Genomic DNA, 19,731 nt, shown 5'->3' on the forward strand with positions numbered 1-19,731 from the left:
CCAAGTACAGTTTAAACCTTAACAGTACAGAAGAAAGCCATTCAGCCCATCGCACCAGTGCTGGCTCTTCAAAGACCTGTCCAATTAGTCCCACTCTCCTACTCGTTCCTCCTAGCCTTGCATTTAATTTCCCTTTTCCAGTATCTATCCAATTCTTTTTTCTAAAGAATCTGAATTGAATCTGCTTTCCAACACCCTTTCAGACGGTGCATTTCAGATCACAACAACTCACTGAGTAAAATCATTTCTCATTTCTCCCTCTGGCTCTTTTGCCAATCATTTTGACTCTGTACAGAAACTGGTATAAATATTAGTACAAAATCTAATATAAATATCAAGACATAACATAGAGCCAGAGGTGCTACATTTAAATCTGCAGGTTTTTAACAAATCTTGAAAATACGAGAGCGAAACTGCGGTGAAGTAAACATACTGTCCATAGGAGATGAATAGTGAGGCCGCACAATTGTTTAAATAATTCGCTTTAATACATCTCTTTTTTTAAAGAGTTCTTCCTAAACCACACCATTGTCTGCTCTCTGTCTGGCTTTAGAGTTGTCAACCCTCAAGCTGGAGACTCGAACTGACACACACTGTTTCAGTACTGTGCTTGAGTTAGTCAGTGTTATGGTCAGATGGATTGGAGAAACAATGTGTTGTTCCGCAGCAACATTGGACAAGGGTTTACAACCACTATGTTCCCTAACCTGAGTTCCAAATTGAGCATAACATCTTGGGGAAGCACTGCAGAGGCCACAGATCTCCTGGCAGGCATTGGGAGAAATAAAGGGGTTTAGCTTCTCGCCTGACTTGCTCAGAGGCCTCAGAGCAACACGGGTGGAAGTCTGGGAACAGATTTTCTATCAACTTTACTGGGGCCAGTGTAGTGCAGTGGAATGGTGTCTCTTATAACTAAAAAAGCTGCGGCAAAATCTAGGAATCCGTTATCTTATAGCCCTTAAAAACTAATATGCATCACAGACAGGCTGCATGGGCCTATACTGCATTATCATTGAATATTTTACCTGAGACCCTGGAAGAAAAACAAATGCTGACATGTTGCTGATATTTGTTGTGCGTTCCCTGTGAAAAGCAGCAGAGCATTTAAATGCTCTAATGGATCATTGTCTCTCTCTATCTTTCCCTCAGCTTCTCTGTGACGACCTGACCTATGTGAAATTCTCCCCTGTTCTTTATCCGAAGGTAAGTATTCACTGAAGTTATGCTGGGTCATGTTCAAATCGTCTGCCGAGTTTTCTTCTTCAGTGGGAGTAGCAGAAAATAATCTCTGCATAACATACATATATACTGGATATAATATTGCCCATAAAGCGTCAAGGCCAAGTGTAGTCTTTGGATGAAACTTGGTTAGAGGGTGGGAGGCAATCAGATTAGGGTGTGCAAACATAATTCACTTGATATTTTAAAGTCATGCATTCCATACTTATTTTTATATCTTCATTATAAATACTTCTGTCCACCTCTTTCAGGAAACTGTCTATATAGAGTGACTTCTTCATGATGTAATTACACCATCCGACCAGTGGTGGTACTGCAGGGCCTTTGCCGGTGGGATGTGACATGTTTACTTGTTTACTGAGGCTGATTGCGGCTGAATTGCGGGTATAGGAATTTATAATGGAGAAGTTAATGGTGCACACCACCATAATATTTTGAAACGGATGTAGACGGAATATATTATGCTTAATATATCCTGATTTTCATGTATTTAAAATATTATACTTGTGACTTTAACATTGTACTTTCTGGGCATTCACTTGCGTCTTCCATCTCTATGAGCAATGTCCATAGGAGATTGATTTATTTTTATACAGTGCATGTTTTAAGATTGAAATTTATTATTCATAAAGTTTCAAAAGCATTTGCCTCATTACTGCATTTGTGACATCAGTTGGCTAACTGGCTGGTTGCACCCTCAGTGAGAAAGCAACCATTGACCAGATATCTGAATATATTTAATAACTTTTAATAATCGCTCTAGAAAGTCATCCATTCTGTAATTATTTTTATATCTTCATTATAAATTGGATATTTATATCCAACCTAACCTGCTCCAATTGTAGATCCTGCCAGACAATCATGACACACCTTAGACAGTTGGGGTGAGGTCAATGACCCCAGTTATTCCTCATTTAAGAACAATGCTTCAATCTAACCAAACAGAGAGCTGTGTATAATTAGACGAAATGGGGAAAAGTGCCAATGAGACAACTGAATTCATATCTGATAAATATCGCATCTTTTTTGTGAGGAATGTTTTTAATGTTGTATTTGTTTCAATTATTTTGTGGCTTTGCAGGCTGCGAAATCCAACAGTGCCTGAGAATTTGCTGTTTGATTTTTCTGATCAAGCGCTGCCATCTCAAACAGGCACCAGATTGAAAATACATAAGAAACGCAATAAGAACAGGAGTAGACCATTCGGCCCCTCAAGCCTGCTGCGCCATTCAATAAGATCACGGCTGATCTGCTTGTGTTTCGAATTCCACATTCCCATCTACCCCTGATAACCTTTGATTCCCTTGCCTAACAAGAATGTATCTCTCTGCCTTAAAAATACAGTAATGAAGCTTCCTCTATCTGCCCTACCAATGTACATTAATCCATGCCGCACCATTGTGATGGTGCCACTGTGCCTTCTCTGAGTGAGATTACCAATTTGTGCCTAGGAATGTTGAATTAGAGAGTGATTTGTGCTTAGGAACAATTGAGACTGCCCTGACTCCGACCAAACAGGGTCTTGTGGTCACAGAGAGAAAGAGACTTTCATCCCTTCAGCCTGGGTTGGATTCAAACCAAGTCCCGGGGTAAAATCACAATGAGATGTGTCAACCCACAACATCCCCAAGACCTTTCCTTATTAATTGAATATTTTTCTAACCTTTACAGACCAGGCCTATCCTAACAAATTAAAACTGAGTTCTTACTAGAACTTGATTGCCCCAATAATGGTCAAATTCCCAACTTTTCTCGGAAGTCAGTGAAAAGTCTGGGACAGAATAATTTTGTAAAGTTGTTCTTATCAAGGTGCCTTCATTGGCTTGTTTTATTTTCTCCAAGGCATCCCAGTTAATAGTCGCATATGATGAACACGAGATCAATAACAACTTCAAGTTTGGTGTAATTTATCAGAAGGTCAGACAGGTGAGTAATGACTATCCTAAAAAAACATAAGATTCAATCTTGGAGTATACCAGCATTTATCAAAATAGCTTCACTTTATATTTATTAGGTATAACTTGGAGCTAATACCAGGCAATGTTCTGTAATGTTAATGTGAGATTGTTGACAGAGTGCTTATGGGGCCTGAGATAACAGCCACATCACTCATGGATGTCTTTACAGTCTTCTGTGCATACAAATGAGGAAGCTTCTAGCAATTATAAAGACATTATCTAAATGTTAATTTCAATCAGTTTGTGCATTCTTCCACCTACAAACATGTGCGGGCCCAGGGATTTGTTTGAAGGTACAGGTTTGTCACCTGAAGTGGATACATGTAGAGTTATGTGATCCAAAGTCAAGGAATCTGCACTGCTTAATCTTAAGGCCTGAATTTTTCCCACGTTGGGCAGGCTCAGCGGGAGCGGGCAGGGGTGGTCACAGAGCCAACCGCCACCCACGGTTAGCTCGGCTCCTCGATTTCACACGGGCGGGCCAATTAAGGCCTGCCCAGCGTGGGTTGCGAGCGGTGGGCACTTACCTGTGGGAGCAGGGGAAGGAGGGAAAGTCGGGTCCAACACCCTTGCGTGTGTGCGCACGAGAGAGCACTTCAACCTCCGTGCCTCAGGGAGATTGAAGCACTTTTTAAAGAAATTACTAAAAACATTAACAATTTAATGAAACATTCCCCCCCCCCCATGTGACTGTGGCACATGAAATGGGACACGTTTTTATTTTTCAAAAAAAGTTTTTGTTCAACTTGTAAAAGCTTTAGGAAAACCTCATCCCGCTCGTGGATGAGGTTTCCGAAAATATGTAAAGGCCGCTCGGCCTTTTTGCCTGCTGTCGGGTTGGACGGGCAGCGTAAGTTTTCAGTTAATGAAGTTGTTAATGGCCGTCATAGGCCTTTTAATTATCAGCCAACTCCGGCACGCACCCACCGATCGCAACATCGCGAGACTGCGCGACAACACACGCCCGACACCATCACGCGTCATTTTACATTCCAGCATGTCGGGCCCACCCCCACACACCAAATGTAAAATCCTGGCCAAAGAGATATCGGAGGAATTTTGGGGTGTGCACAAATGGAGATCATTTTATAGGGCACCCAAAAGTCGTTGACAGGAACACAGAAAATAGGAGCAGGAGTAGGTCATTTGGCCCTTTGAGCCTGATCCACTGTTCAGTATGATCATGGCTAATCCTCTATCTCAACGCCGTACTCCCACATTCTCCCCATACCCCTTGATGCCTTCAGAGTCCGGAAATCTATCTATTTTCTTCTTAGATATATTCAGTGACTTGATCTCCACAGCCTTCTATGGTAGGGAATTCCATAGGTTCACCACCCTCTGAGTGAAGATGTTTCTCCTCATATAAGATAAAAGCAAAATACTGCGGATGCTGGAAATCTAAAACAAAAATAAAAATAGCTGGAAAAACTCAGCAGGTCTGACAGCCTCTGCGGAGAGGAACACAGTTAACGTTTCGAGTCCGTATGACTCTTCAACAGAGTCCTCATCTCAGTCCTAAATGGTCTACCCCGTATCCTGAGACTGTGACCCCTTGTTCCAGACCCCCCCCCACCCCAGCCAGAGGAAATATCATCCCTGCATCCAGTCTGTTCATCCCTGTCAGAATTTTATATGTTTCGAAGAGATCCCCTCTCCTTCTTCTAAACGCCAGTGAATACAGGCCTAGTTGGCCCAATCTCTCCTCATACGACAATCTTTCCATCCCATCTGGTGAACCTTCGCTGCACTCCCTCTAAATGCTGCAGCTGTGATCTTCCTGATACAGTGCAAACTAATTAAAGTATTCTTTTGCAAGAACGAAAAAAAACAGTAAAAACTGGGGAATAACAGTACCGGTCCAAACTCTTTTTTTTCCTTCTGGGAAGAGGAAGATAAAGGGTTTTTTGTCTTCCATGGAATATTTATTGAATCATTTCCCGTTAGTCATTCGCCAACAAGGTTTCTGCAAGTTCGAGAGTGCACGTATGATGGTCCGATTGAGCAGACACAATTTAGTGAGAATTCAATGATAATTTAATAAGGGCCATAGCTCAATTGTTCACACCCCTACCTTTGAGAGTGTGAACAGAAGGTTATGGGCTCACATCATATTCCAGAGACTTGAGGCAGGTAAATGTAGCATGCGGGAGAATGGAATGGAAGGATATGTGGATAGGATTAGATAAAGGAGGGCGGGGGGGAGGCTTGTCTGGGGCATAAACACCAGCATGGAGCGTTTGGGCCGAATAGCCTTTTCCTGTGCTGTAACTTTGTGGCAAGGTTCGTGTGGTGAACGCCTGATCCCGTGTCACTGTTTTCAGGCTTGTTAGAATACATCATGTGATAGCTGCTTAGATAAGGGGTCAAAACAAAAAACCTGCAGATGCTGGAAATCCAAAACAAAAACAGAATTACCTGGAAAAACTCAGCAGGTCTGGCAGCTTCGGCATGTCTGTCCTTGTCTTGCTGCATTGTTCTAGTGAAGCCCAACGCAAACTGGAGGAACAACACCTCATCTTCCGACTAGGCACTTTACAGCCTTCCGGACTGAATATTGAATTCAACAACTTTAGGTCGTGAGCTCCCTCCCCCATCCCCACCCCCTTTCTGTTTGCCCCTTCCTTTTTTTTTCCAATAAATTATATAGATTTTCCTTTTCCCACCTACTTCCATTATTTTTAAATTTTTAAAAATCTTTTATGCTCTCCCCACCCCCACTAGAGCTATACCTTGAGTGCCCTACCATCCATTCTTAATTAGCACATTCGTTTAGATAATATCACCAACTTTAACACCTATGTGTTCTATTGTTGTTGACATCTTTTGATGATCTGCTCCTATCACTGCTTGTTTGTCCCTACAACCACACCCCCCCCTCCACTTCTCTGTCTCTCTCTCTCTCCACCCCCCACACACACACCTTAAACCAGCTTATATTTCAACTCTTTCTTGGACTCGAACTCAAGTTCTGTCGAAGGGTCATGAGGACTCGAAACGTCAACTCTTTTCTTCTCCGCCGATGCTGCCAGACCTGCTGAGTTTTTCCAGGTAATTCTGTTTTTGTTTTAGATAAGGGGTCATTTGACACAGTCACAGCTCGTTGTGACTGAAATAAACCTGGGTTCCAGCACTTCACCGTGCTTAGTCTTTAAATACTAAAGTACTTTATTTCTACGTTCCAGACTACGGAAGCGGAATTGTTTGGGAACAATGAAGAAAGCCCTGTTTTTAAGGAATTCTTGAACTTACTTGGAGACACAATTGTGCTCCAGGAATTCAAAGGGTGAGCGAACATTTTGCACATTCTTCGTTGTGGTCGGGAATTCCAAAGATCTCTTTTCCCAAGGCTCAACCACCGATTCAGTTAATTTTACCAATGCTGTGGTTACCTCATGATTTTAAAAATTAAACATGCTGAAATTTCCTTTAAGTTGCTCTGGTTATTTAAGTGCAACTTAACCCAACATTGGCTAACCTAGCGTTAAAAGGTCAAGGAGTTTCAAGCGCAGACTACATCAGCACAAATCGTGTCTCCACGATCTTCCACGCTAATCTAAAAAAAAGCCTTGTGCTAGAAGCTGGTCCCACTCTCAAAACTGGACACCCACCCAGATCGAATTAACCAAATGGCAAGTTTCTGCTACTTGTGCTCGTTTGCAGGCTAGCAAGAAGGCTCTTAAAATGAAGCTGGATTAGTTTGTGCACAGGGACCCTAACAGGCAGGTTTTGAAATAGTTTTTTCGATTTGCTGAGAAATTGATTGTTGTATGCTAATGTAACTAACAAATGGTTCTGTACTATTTTCAAAAGCCTTTTGTAGTTATTTAAGAACGGTGTTTTAAAAATGCTTTTCTTTTTGTGGTAACTTAAACTTCAGCTGCATTAATAAAACAGCACCGGTCTTAACTCTTTTTGGGAGAATTAACTCTTTTTGTAGCACCACTCTTAAGCATATCGAATCTTTTTTACTGCACATTGATTATGTTCTACAATGCTGCCGGATCGCACTGGTTCAGGGAAGATTTTACAGTTAGCAATTTGCAAACGAGTGGAAACTTGAGCAAAAAGAAATACTTCTTAAAACTAGCACAACTTTGAGCACAATTTGCCTCCGAATCACACATTGCACCCAAAGTGGAAACTCTTGGCCATAGTCCACAAGAGGAGACAGTTCCCAATTCCTATGTAATGCACGTCAATCTACAAACATTTGCAAGTAAAGTTCAATAAATCATGTACAGGTTGTACCTGACTTTGAAAGAATTCATGCAAATAAAAGTATAATATGGATATAAAATATTTTTCCAATATAGCTTTCGAGGAGGCCTTGATGTTGCACATGGTCAAACAGGGTTAGAGTCTATCTACACCACCTTCAAAGACAGAGAGATAATGTTCCATGTTTCCACAAAGCTGCCGTTTACGGAAGGAGACTCTCAGCAGGTAGGTCAATAGAACCATGCACGTTTACAGTCCAAAGGAGACCACTCTGCCCATCATTATCTGTGCTATCTCTCTGCAAAACGAACCCCATTGCCCCCCCCCCCCCCCCCCCGCCGTTTGTTCTTCATGGTGCTGCCTCTTCCTCTGGCTTCTGATGTTTATCTATTCTTCCCTTAAAAAGGGTCCCCGCAGCAAAGCATCCCATGTGTATTTTTTAAAAATGATTTGCCAACCATGTATCTTGCTTGTAGTGACAGTTTTAATGACACCCTCAGCAGTATGTTCTTCAGCAGAGGAAATTGTCTTTCCTTACACCCTTTCAAAATCTTGCATCATTTTTAGTTAAGACATTAAATCCATCTTCCCTCTCGGATGGATGTAAAAATCTTTTTTTTAAGGAAGAACGGGGGACTTCTCCCCAGCATCCTGATTGCCTCAAGAAATATCATTAAGAACAGATTAATAGGTCATTATCACATTGCTGTTTGTGGGAGCTTGCTGTGCGCAAATTGGCTGCCTCATTTCCTCTGTTACAACAGTGACTACACTTCAAAACTATGTCATTGATATGTGACTTGAGGTTGCGAAAGGTGCTATATAAACAAATGCCTTTTCTTTTGTTCTGAAATGTGTTCGGGAACAGTCTTTAAGGCCAGGACACTAGGGAGAAAGTAAGGTTCGTGTTTCAGAAAGTTGAGGCCAAATGTGCTGAAGGTCAGTCTTCATTCGAGCCAATCACCTCTTCGCCTTCTTTGCTTCTAGGCACAAATAAAAATGAATTGATTAAGTTATTTTTTTAAGCATCCCAAGCCAATGGAACAAGCACTGCTTGCTTTATTAGTGTTTCTATACCCCACTACTAAGGAGGGGAATGAGTAATATGGGCTGACTCTCTTGATGTTTTCTCTGGGCAGAATCAGCCACCCCTGTTTGCAGTGGGCGGGAGTAGAAAATATCGGGAGATCACAAAAACCGGCTTCACGTCATTGTAAAACCAGTTTACGATCATCTGCTCCACCTGTCAATGGCAGGCCACATTTCCCACCGCCACACATCAGGAACCTAATTTCAATACTTTATCATCTCATTATAAGCCTTGCTCGCCAGAATCATCACTCCCCCCACCCCCCCCAATGCTGGATCATCCAGGCATGCTGGTGTGATTGCATACTGGCATGCTTCACAACTGTACATAAGCGACGTGCTCCTGTTGAGCTGCACTTCACTCGGGACTTTGAGGTTTGATTGCCTACCTTGCTTCTGGCAGCTCTTGTGGTCATCAGCGCCAGGCTTCGCAGGCAGCACCACACCATGTGTAGGGGGGCTCACAGGCTCTACCTACTAGAGCAGCCGTAAGGCAAGGGTGGCTTTTCAATGGCTGCAGGGCTAGGGCTTGCTCGGGGAAGGGGAAGAAGTGACTTCAGGCAAGAGAAGAGGCTGCAGGGCAAGGGCTGTACTGGGGAAGGAGGGTATCCCAGGGTGTATGTGGGGGCACATGTTTATCTGTGCAAGTGGTCTCAAGATCGTGAGAACTGAGGAGGCAGTCTCCAGAGAAAATGAGGCCAGATGGAGATGTGAGAGTGTGTGAGAGAGAGTGAGTGGTGATGTCCCTTGAGCTGGCAGTGAGTGAGATGCCAGCGAATGATGGGCTTGTCCGTATGTGGGTTTAGAGTGATGAGATGGTTGACTTAACCTGGCAGCACAGATGAAACCATTAATCCTCTTTCTGCACTGGATGGTCAACCTCTTCTGTGCAGAGTTGGCACTGACCATCACTGCCACCATCTCCAAAGCTGGAGGGGTGAGTTTGCTGGACCTCCTACAGCCAGAGCGGGGTTGGAGGACATCATAGCGAGCCTCCAAAAGGCATTCCAGTGACAGGTCACTGAACTCGTCTTCACTGGAGCGGTCCTGGACTGCAAGCGTTGAGAACTGTGTGTGCGGCTGTATTTTATATAGGGCATACAGAGTGAGGAATCACATAGCCTCCCTCAGAGGCCACCTGCTAGTGAGACTACATGTTTCCTGTGGCTGAAATAATTAATGAGGCGGAAAGTGGACGATACGGTGTGAAAACCCGCCTTTGCGGCCAGCGGGTAGAACATCATTTTTCATGCCTGCCACCACACTTAGTGTGATTCTGGGACGATTCCATCCTTTATCTCGTTCAATCTGAGCAAGAGTCTGACCTTGCTGGGGGTGTGTGGGAGGGCTGGGGTGAATTCCTGCTGAGGTTTTCCTCTCGTCTGCCGAAATTACATCGGATGAGGTATGGAAACCCAGGCAGAACAGCAAACCAATGTTCCAGAGTTACCAGAATTGTTCCACCAGAGTTATGGGAGACTATAGTGGGAGAAACTATGCTTTCACGTTACATCATGGCTGAGGACGGAAACTCTGTGTAGAGAGTTACAAATGTGTACACGCCCACTGTGTACCACCTTTTGCAACATTAGGTCTTTAATTAACATAGTGAGTGAACGGAAAGGCACTTGAACCATGAATATCCACTGAGATTCGGCTGTAACTCCAGCAAGAATCTGATGGAACCCAGCACAAATCACAGGGACCAAATTGTGCCAGGTCTGAGATTTCCCTGGGAACTTTTATAACGGGCAGAACCGCGCCCCCCCCCCTCCACACTTACCCCTTTATAAGGCAAATGACACCCTGGTGGTCGCTGAGGCCAGGGAGTTTGTACAGCAGGAATGGCCACTTCCCCAGTTCAGCTGAACCCGACGTGGGACTGGAGCCAGAACCAAGTGAGATGAGGCATATTCAGCTCCAAATGGTTAGAAGGATGCTCCCGGGGAGGGAGGGAGTGGGTTTGGGGGGGTGGGGGTGGGGGGGGGTGGGGTGGGGGGGGCGGGGGGGGGGGCGGGGTGCTTCGTGGCATCCGGGAAAGGTTTGGACAACCACTCACCCACTGACTCCCCAAAAGGTGGTCGCGCATGGGTTGATCTAGCTTGTGTCATGCACGCAGGCAAGAGAGATGTGGCTATAGTGGTACGTGCACCTATCAGCCCCAGGAAAATGAGGTACCCTCCCACTGACCCCACGAACTCTGGCAGGGGCAATAGTTGCCGGCAATGGCTTTCACATAACAACCATGATGACAGGCCATGAATTTTCAGAGCTCAGACTTTGATGTTCCTACCCCCAAATCGCATGCACTTTTCCCAGTTTTAGGGGAACGTGGATTATTTTACAGATGAAAGTGACTTTGGCGGTGCCTTACTTTGTAAAAGTGAACATACAAGTTCTTAGGAACGTCTGCTTTCTAGATTGATCTACCTGTCACCTGCCTGCCCCCCGCCCTATTACTCAATTTCTTTCTGTTCCAGCAAAGCATCGTTAGCATCTTTTATACTGTCAGCCTTTCTCACATCACCAAAACATAATTATTCTTTGAGATGTCCTGTCTGACTTCCATTCTTGCTCCTGACTTTTTAAATTTTGCCCTTGTGTTTCCTGGTATTTAAAACCCGTTGCAATGACTCTTTCGCCTGTTTAGATTTTCCGCCCCCAGACTGAACTGATAATGGCAAAGTAAATGATCACAGCTTCTTTCATTTTACCTCATACATTTTTGCCAAAGTCTTTCCTGTTCACTGGCCCTTGGGCAGTGATATCCTGCCTAAGATTAGCTGACCAGAGCTGGAGATGTAGGGGGCTGAATTTCCACTGGTGGGGCCATGGGGAATGTCTCCTGATCGTCTCACATGACTGGCAGGAAGAGCCACAAAATGTCTGGAAAAACAGCATTAAAATGGCATTCGCACCATTTCCACCACTTTTCTGCCAGAATTATGGCAGATGATCAGGAGGCACACTGCATTAGATCACCCCCCCACCCTTGTAGGACCCAGCAGACAGTTTAATCCAGCATCTGTTCAAGGGTATCAGCTCCTTAAGTTGAGCTTTCGTTGTGTTTTGCGCTGATGCGAAATGACGATAAGAGAAAAGTTCTATTGGCTGTTATAGAATCATGGAATCACCGAATGGTTACAGCACAGAAGGAGGCCATTCGGCCTGTCGTGTCTGTGTTGGCTCTCTGCAAGGGCAATTCACGCTGTGCCACTCTCCTGCCTTTTCCACGTGGCCCTGCAAATTCTTCCTTTTCCGATAATGATCCAATTCCCTTTTCAAAGCCATGATTGAACCTGCCTCCATCACACTCTCAGGCAGTGCATTCCAGATCCTTACCACTCACTGCATTAAAAAAAGGTTTTCCTCAAGTCACCTTTGCTTCTTTTGTTAGTTACCCTAAACCCCTGTCCTCTGATTCACAACCCTTCCATCAATAGGAGCAGTTTCACTCTATCTACAGCTGTCCAGGCCCCTTGTGATTTTGACCTCAATCAAATCTCCTCTGAATCTCCTCTTCCCCAATAAAAACAGCCCCAGCTTCTCCAATCTATCTACCTGTCTGAAAGTTCCTCATCCCTGGAACCATTCTTTTGAATCTTTCCTACATTCTGCCTAATACCTTCCTAAAGTGTGGTGCCCAGATTGGATGTAATAATCCAGCTGAGGCCATACCAGTGTGTCATAAAGGTCTAATAAAAGCAGAAAATGCTGGAAAAGCTCAACAGGTCTGGCAGCATCCGTGGAGAGAGAAAAGAGATAACCTTTCAAGTCTAATATGACTCTTCATCAGAAGAGTCCTTGTATAAAGATTAAACAGGTTTAACAGGTTGCTTTTGTACGCTGACTCATTGAATAAAGCCCAGGATCATGTATATTTTACTAACTGTTCGCTCAACCTGTCCGGCACCATCATTGATTTGTGCACCTACACCCCCAGGTCCCTCTGCTTCTGTACCTCCTTTAAAATTGTACCCTTTTATTTTATATTGTCTCTCTCGTGTCCTTCCTACCAAAATGAATCATCTCACACTTCTCTGCATTAAAATTTCATCTGCCACTTGCCCGCTCATTCTACCTTCATGGGTGAACAGGTGTGTGTGCGTGCATGTGTAGGTGGGTGTGTGTTGCATTATAAACCATCTGCATTTCTTCACTCTGAGGGTTCTGAATCTTTGGTATGTGTACCCCAGAGGATTGTGGATGCTCCTTCACTGCATATTTCCAATGTTGGGATAGACAGATCTTTACACTCTTAAGAAATCAAGGGGCATGGGAATCAGGCAGGAAAGTGCAGTTAAGACCGAAGATGATCATATTGAATGGTCAGGCAGGCTGCTCCTGCTCCTGTTTCTTTTGTTCTTAAACACTTTATAAACATCATTCACCAGCCACAAGATAGCCGGGTTCTTTTCCATTTCTGTGAAATGTTATACTAAAGAGTATATAATACCACTGAAGGTAAATAATCTAGGTGAGAATCCTTGCTGCAATAAGACTACTGTTCAGGCACATCGCTGATGCAGGCAGCAGTGCCAATATTCACATTTCCTCAAGGCTGCCTTCAGATCATTTCCAAGCAAGAGTCCTGAGGTAGCACTGAAACACTCAGAACTGACATCTTTGGCAGCGTTAGCTCAAGACTCTTACTTGGATGGAACATTATGACCCCTACTGTGAATCACAAATCTTGGAAATACTGATTTCTGGAAGTTTATCATTTGCTTGTCAAGTGTATTGCATGTTACAGAGCTCGATAATGAAAGGAGGTAGATGGAGTTGAGATACAGATCAATCGTAATCGAATGGTTACAGCACAGAAGGAGGCCATTCGGCCTGTCGTGTCTGTGTTGGCTGTCTGCAAGGGCAATTCACCCTGTGCAAAAACAGGCTCCCGGGCTGAATGCCATATTCCTGTTCTTATGTTCCTTCAAAAAGTAACCTGTTGTTAATTGGCAGGAAATTTTATGACCAGTGTGTCTTGTGTAACTTGCAAGGATTTGATCTTACTTTTTTCATAAAGACATATTGGTAGAAGAACAAGTTCTGAATTCCAAAAGAAAGGAAGGGTCAATGAGTAAACTCCCAGCTGTTACTCGGAGTATTCAGAAAAGTATTCAGTTTCAACAACGTCATAACTCGTACAAAACATTTACTTTGAATTTCATTTGATCTAAGATATTTGTGGCTGTAGGAAATGATTCAACTGCTTCTAGAACAAGAACCAAATGTAGGTGAAGCTCCTGCTCTTGTCCTCTACTTCCATTCACAGTTAGGTTTGTATTTCTGAGTAAGCTGTCATCAGTTCCTGGTGTCCAAGCAACATGTTACCCAACACCACAAGGGAGCTTTAATAACACACGATCAAGTTTCACAAGAGATGGATTCTAGAAATGGAAATATTCCGCTGTTAGCATCACGGTTTCCCACAGTGACCAGTCAGTACCTGAGTCACATGCCAGGGAAAATCCCAGGTCTGTACTGAGATACGTGATCTTGACTAGTAGAGATGACAGAATATTCATCAGTGTGTCTCAGTTAAGGAAAGGAGAAATTGGCCCCGGCTTCTTGTCCTGAATGGTATCTCACAATTCTTGTTGGTAGATGCCCATGTGGATCTGCCTTAGTTGTGATGCTCACCATTCTTGACCAGCTTGCCCACCCTCCTACTCAATGATTGTCCAGTTGAGGGAAGTAACAGAGGTCACCTCATATCCCTGGAATAATACCCCTCCTAGTGCGAGTCAGCTCCTTTACAAGAAAGGGAGAGAAAGCAAAGGGTTAGCAAATAGATATATCCGAATATCGAGCTCTGTGAATGGATGAGTGTTATAATTGAGCATTTAAGTTCTCCCTGGTGACTGGAAATGTGATTTCTTCCTAATTTTAAGAGGTAGAATTCACTTTGGCTAAACTTTGAGTTTCTGCATCACCAGCTGCAAAGAAAACGACATATCGGGAATGACATTGTGGCTATCGTGTTCCAAGAAGAAAACACACCTTTTGTTCCGGATATGATCGCTTCCAATTTCCTTCACGCGTACATTGTGGTGCAGGTGGAGTCTTCCTGTGCAGATAAAACTACTTATAAGGTAACATATTGGGTCAAAGAAATAAGGGGAAGAATTGAACCATCTGAACCAGCCACACAACAATAATGGAGTATTAATGCCAACTTGTCCATTCTAATGGCATCTGACTTATTTGTCACATTGCCATCTTTTCTTTATGACACAAAGTGGGGGGTGAAACCAATTTTAATCAGTGGCGTGAATTACACTCAGCGAACCAATAGCCTTTTTTACACACCTTGTCCATTCAAGTCATTCATAAATCAAACTCATAAGCACAGGAGAAGGCCATTCAATTGATGTGCATATAAATGGCACCCACTGTACACCTGATTTAATGTGGGCTTAGATTCACTCAAAAGATGCTCTCTGATAATAATCCTCTCATCCTTGTCAGGTTTCAGTCACTGCTCGAGAGGGTGTTCGTCTCTTTGGCCCACAGTTGCCAAGCCCACCTGTGTTTAAAAAGGTAAGCAGGTTTAATTCATGTCCAGTAAAGCTTATTTTGTATTTACAGGGTGGAATCTTCTATACAACAGGCATCTCTTACAGAAAGGATGTTGGGAGGTTGTTTCCCTTGGCTGGAGAGTCTAGAACTAGGAGGCTCAGCTATTCACAATCTTTATCAATGACTTGGATGAAGGGACTGAATGTATGGTAGCTAAATTTGCTAATGATGCCAAGATAAGTCGGAAAGTAACTTGTCAAGAGGAGGTAATGAGCCTACAAAGAGATTTAGACCGGTTAAGAGAACGGGCAAAAAATAATTGGCAGATGGAGTATAATGTGGGAAAATGTGAACTTATGCACTTTGGCAGGGAAATGGCGAGAGATGGCAGAACTCGGTGGCACAGGGGAATCTGGGTGTCCCACATGCATCACAAGGAATTAGTATGCAGGTACAGCAAGTGATTAGGAAGACAAATGGCATGTTGGTGTTTATTGCAAGAGGAATGGAATATAAAAGTAGGGAAATTTTACTGCAGTTATTCAGGGCCTTAGTGAGACCAGATCTGGAGTACTGTGTACAGTTTGGTCTCCTTATTTGAAAAAAGATATAATTGTTGTGTTAGAAACAGTTCAGAGAAGGCTGACTCAACTCATTTCTGCGATGAAGGGATTATTTTATAAAGAAAGGTTGAACAGTTTGGGCCTAAACCCACTGGAGTTTAGAAGAATGAGAGGTGATCTTATTGAAACATATAAGCTCCTGAAGGGACTTTATAGAGTGGATACCAGGAAGATGTTTCCTCTGGTGGCGGACACTAGAACTAGAGGTCTCCCTTTCAAGATGGAGATAAGGAGAATTATTTTTTCTTGAGGATCATTAGTCTGTGGAATTCTCTTTCCCAGAGACTAGTGGAGTCTGGGTCATTGAATTTATTCAAGGCTGAGTTAGATAGATTTTTGACAGACAAGAGAGTCAAAGGTTATGGGGGCAAACAGGAAGATGGAGTTGAGACCACAATCAGATCATCCATGATCTTATTGAATGGCAGAGCTGGTTTGAAAGGTCGAGTGGCCTATTCCTGCTCCTATGTTCCTATGATTCATAGACTCAGGATAGGGGACAGCCATTTCAGTCCAATGGAGAGAAATTTCTTCACTCAGAGGGCTGTGAAATATTTGGATTCTCCACCCCAGAGAGCTTTGGATGTTCAGTAATTAAGTATATTCAAGACTAAGGTTGATGGATTTTGGACTCTATGGAAATCAAGGGCTATGGGAATCGGGCTAGAAAGTGGAGTTGTGGCTGAAAGTCAACCATAATCTTATTGAATGACAGAGCAGGCTCGAGGGTCTGTATGACCTACTCCTGCTCCTATTTCTTTCATTCGTATGCCATTATGAGTCCTCAAAGTGATAAATGTCTGCAATAATATTGCAAACAAAGCAATGGCGTGATAACATTGGAATGATTCAGAACACATTGAGCTGTTATGATGGAACAGTTGATGTGTTAGAGGGCTAACTTTGATGGCTCTTTCTCATCCCTGATGTTATTTGCCAGATGGTGTCCATCTATTACAAGGATTTAGAAGCTGAATCTTTTGAAATTTGATTCTTGGGTTATTTAAATGTATTTTTTGTAACTCGATGATCTCCCATTGATATAGTCCAGAAACATGTGATGGTAGTTATCACATGTTATACTACTGATTCTGCAGTACTGGTGTGAACTTATGTACTGTGCCGAAGAATCATATAACATGGGTTGCATCCATGAAGCTCTTTAGACTTCTCTTACCTCCATCCAACCACTGTGGCGGAGCAGCTTTACCGTTCTTGTTACCTCTATGTGGCAACTTTTTGAGATTGGGAATGCATTAGCAAGGCACCCATAGGGTTAAACTCCCCCATCCATCACTTTGAGGTATCGCTATGGAGACTCGGGGCACCACATCAATCAATCGTTAAATATTTTTCACAAATCAAACTCCTGAATGTGCACTTTTTATGCCTAGGGCCCTGAATTCAGAGAGTTTCTGCTCACAAAGCTCATCAATGCAGAATCCGCTTGCTACAAGTCTGAGAAGTTTGCAAAGCTGGAGGTAAGAATGCACATTTAAATCATGAGGACTGCAGGAAGAGTGATTCTTTCAACAATTGAGCCAACGCTGCTGTCTAACATTAGGAGAGAAATTTGCTGTGCGCACTTTCAATCAAAGTAGATTATTTTCAGTATTGTTTTGATTAATGTCAAAGAGTGGAACAATAAAAAGTACTTCACTGTATGGCAAGACAAGCAGTATCTTTTGTTTATCTCCAGTCTAGAGTTTATACACTGTATAATAAGATGTCTAGGAAACTCTTGTGTGTCACATTGAGGTATCACATGTTTTCAATCTCACTGCACAGAATCGCACACGAGCAGCGCTGCTGGACAACCTGCATGATGAGCTCCACAGCCAGACCCAGGCCATGTTGGGGCTGGGCTCTGATGAAGAGAAGATGGAGAATGGCGGCCATGGAGGATTCCTAGAGTCTTTCAAGGTAAAGCCGCCCATTTGAACAGGTTGCATCCAAATCTGGCACATCAGGAACATAGAACCTAAGAGCAGGAGTAGGTCATTTGGCCCTTTGAGCCTTCTCCACCATTCAATAAGATCATGGCTGATCTGGTTGTGGTCTCAATTCCACTGTCCTGCCTGCCCCCATAACCCTTGACTTCCTTGTCTATCAAAAATCTATCCAACTCAGCCTTGAATAAATTCAATGACCGAGGCTCCACTGCTCTCCGGGGAATAGAATTCCACATACTAACAACCCTCAGAGTAAAAATTCTCCTAAGCTCAGTCTTTAAAGGGAGACCTCTTGTTCTTAAACTTCAGATGTACTCTTGTCAGCTATTTGGACATAAATCTGTCCAGGCCCCTTTTGTGACTTTCTGGTTCCATCTAACACAATTTACTGGGCCACCTAACTTAGTTAATCTGCAAATTGGATATACAACTTTCTATTCCTTCATTAGCGTATATGGTGAAAATCTGATCCATCTAAACACTGCTTTTCATACCCCAATCAGACGATGTTCCCTTTACCCCTACTGTCTCTCTCCAAAATCCTAATCCCAAACCTATGACACAATACCCTTCTTTCCCCCTAATGCACACCCAAAACAATGTCCCTAACTTCCACTCCAAATGGATTAGATATCCTTATTGTGCTGAAATCAAGACCGTTACCAAATTGTACTTTCCTCAGGATGACAAAATGGGAAACCCCTGCATCCTATCTACCTCCCATATCTACAGCCCTTTTAAAGCCCAGGAAATTCTCTTATCAATCTTGGTGTTCTTCTCACCAAGGTTTCCCAATAAAAACAACACGTGCATATAATGTATGACATTGAGAGTGAGGATCGATTCACCATCTAAAAGTGACTCGAGATCCTGTGCAGCCGACATCAGAAGGCTTGCATGTCGCTGCAAGCTCAAAGTCATTGCCACTAGAAAGCTGCCATCAGTCATCTGAAGGAAAAACAGAAGTGCAATCCCTTCCATAATATAAACCACCAGATGGCTGTCAGTGAGGCACAGGCAGTGATTCAATCTCCACTTCAAGACATCATCTAAAGTAGAAGAATCCCATAACACTATTGGAAGAAGAGTAAGGGGTTCTCTTGATATCCTGGCCAATATCTTCCCTCAGCCACTGCTGCCAAGTGAGTCAATCATCTCATTGATGCTGTGGGTATCACTGTGCACAAAACATATCTCCCCGCACAGCAAATCACCTTTTACTTGAAAGCAACCAATTGCATGTGAAGCACTCAGTGTTTTTGAGGCACATTAAAAGGCACCATACAACAACAACTTGTATTTATATAGTGATTTTAACATGATAAAACGGCTCAGGCGCTTCACAAGAGCATTATAAAGCAAAATTTGACACCGAGCCACATAAGGCAATGTTAGGCCAGATGACCAAAACCTTGGTCAAAGAGATAGGTTTTAAGGGGAGTCTTAAAGGAGGAAAGTGAGGTAGAAAGGCCAAGAAGTTTAGGGAGTGAATTCCTGAGCCTAGTGCCCCAGGCAGCTGAAGGTATGACCACCCATGGTGGAGCGATTAAAATCAGGGATGCACAAGGGGTCAAAATTCGATGAGCAAAGATCTGTTGGAAGGTTGTATGAGAGGGATGAGATGAGGATGTATGCACAAAGCATGTGTCATATAGGAATTGTATGTCAGCTTGGAAATACACACGTACGCACACCCCAAATATATGTATATTTATATATTAAAAGAAAAAGAATCTCTTGCAACAGTCTGTAAGTTACACTCTCAGACCTGAAACTCCTTTGAGGAAAAATCTTTCCTGTTAGTTGGTTTTGATGGACGGTCCCACCTTCACTATTAAACCCCCCTTTCCCTTTTTGGTTCTTGAATTGCTGGCAATCGTCAGAATTTGTCAGTTTTATATGAGTTGTTGATCGTCTTTATTTAGTGTGCCGGATAGCTTAAATTTTAAAGTGGTCAGCCTTGGCTCAATACCAACAGACCCACCTTTCACTCAGAAGGTTGTGGATTCAAGAGCTACACCAGAAACTTGCACATATAACCTGGGCTGACAGTTCAGTGCGAGACTGTTGGAGGTGCTGTCTTTCAGATGAGACATTGAACCATGGCCCCATTTGCCCTCTCAGGTG

General features: G+C 43.2%; 1 protein-coding gene across 1 annotated transcript in view; it reads left to right on the forward strand.

Annotated features, from left to right (window-relative positions):
- Nucleotides 1–19,731, forward strand: part of LOC121283199 (rap1 GTPase-activating protein 2-like) — a 327,656-nt gene that overhangs the window by 290,089 nt on the left and 17,836 nt on the right. Inside the window, exons 10-17 of the mRNA XM_041197449.1 lie at nt 1,150–1,203; nt 3,082–3,165; nt 6,383–6,483; nt 7,514–7,643; nt 14,447–14,602; nt 14,979–15,050; nt 17,047–17,133; nt 17,441–17,575. Of these exons, the coding sequence (XP_041053383.1) occupies nt 1,150–1,203; nt 3,082–3,165; nt 6,383–6,483; nt 7,514–7,643; nt 14,447–14,602; nt 14,979–15,050; nt 17,047–17,133; nt 17,441–17,575 (819 nt within the window). The remainder of the gene's footprint in view (nt 1–1,149; nt 1,204–3,081; nt 3,166–6,382; nt 6,484–7,513; nt 7,644–14,446; nt 14,603–14,978; nt 15,051–17,046; nt 17,134–17,440; nt 17,576–19,731) is intronic.

This window comes from Carcharodon carcharias, chromosome 10, assembly GCF_017639515.1.
Source record: "Carcharodon carcharias isolate sCarCar2 chromosome 10, sCarCar2.pri, whole genome shotgun sequence".
NCBI classification, from domain to species: Eukaryota; Metazoa; Chordata; class Chondrichthyes; order Lamniformes; family Lamnidae; genus Carcharodon; species Carcharodon carcharias.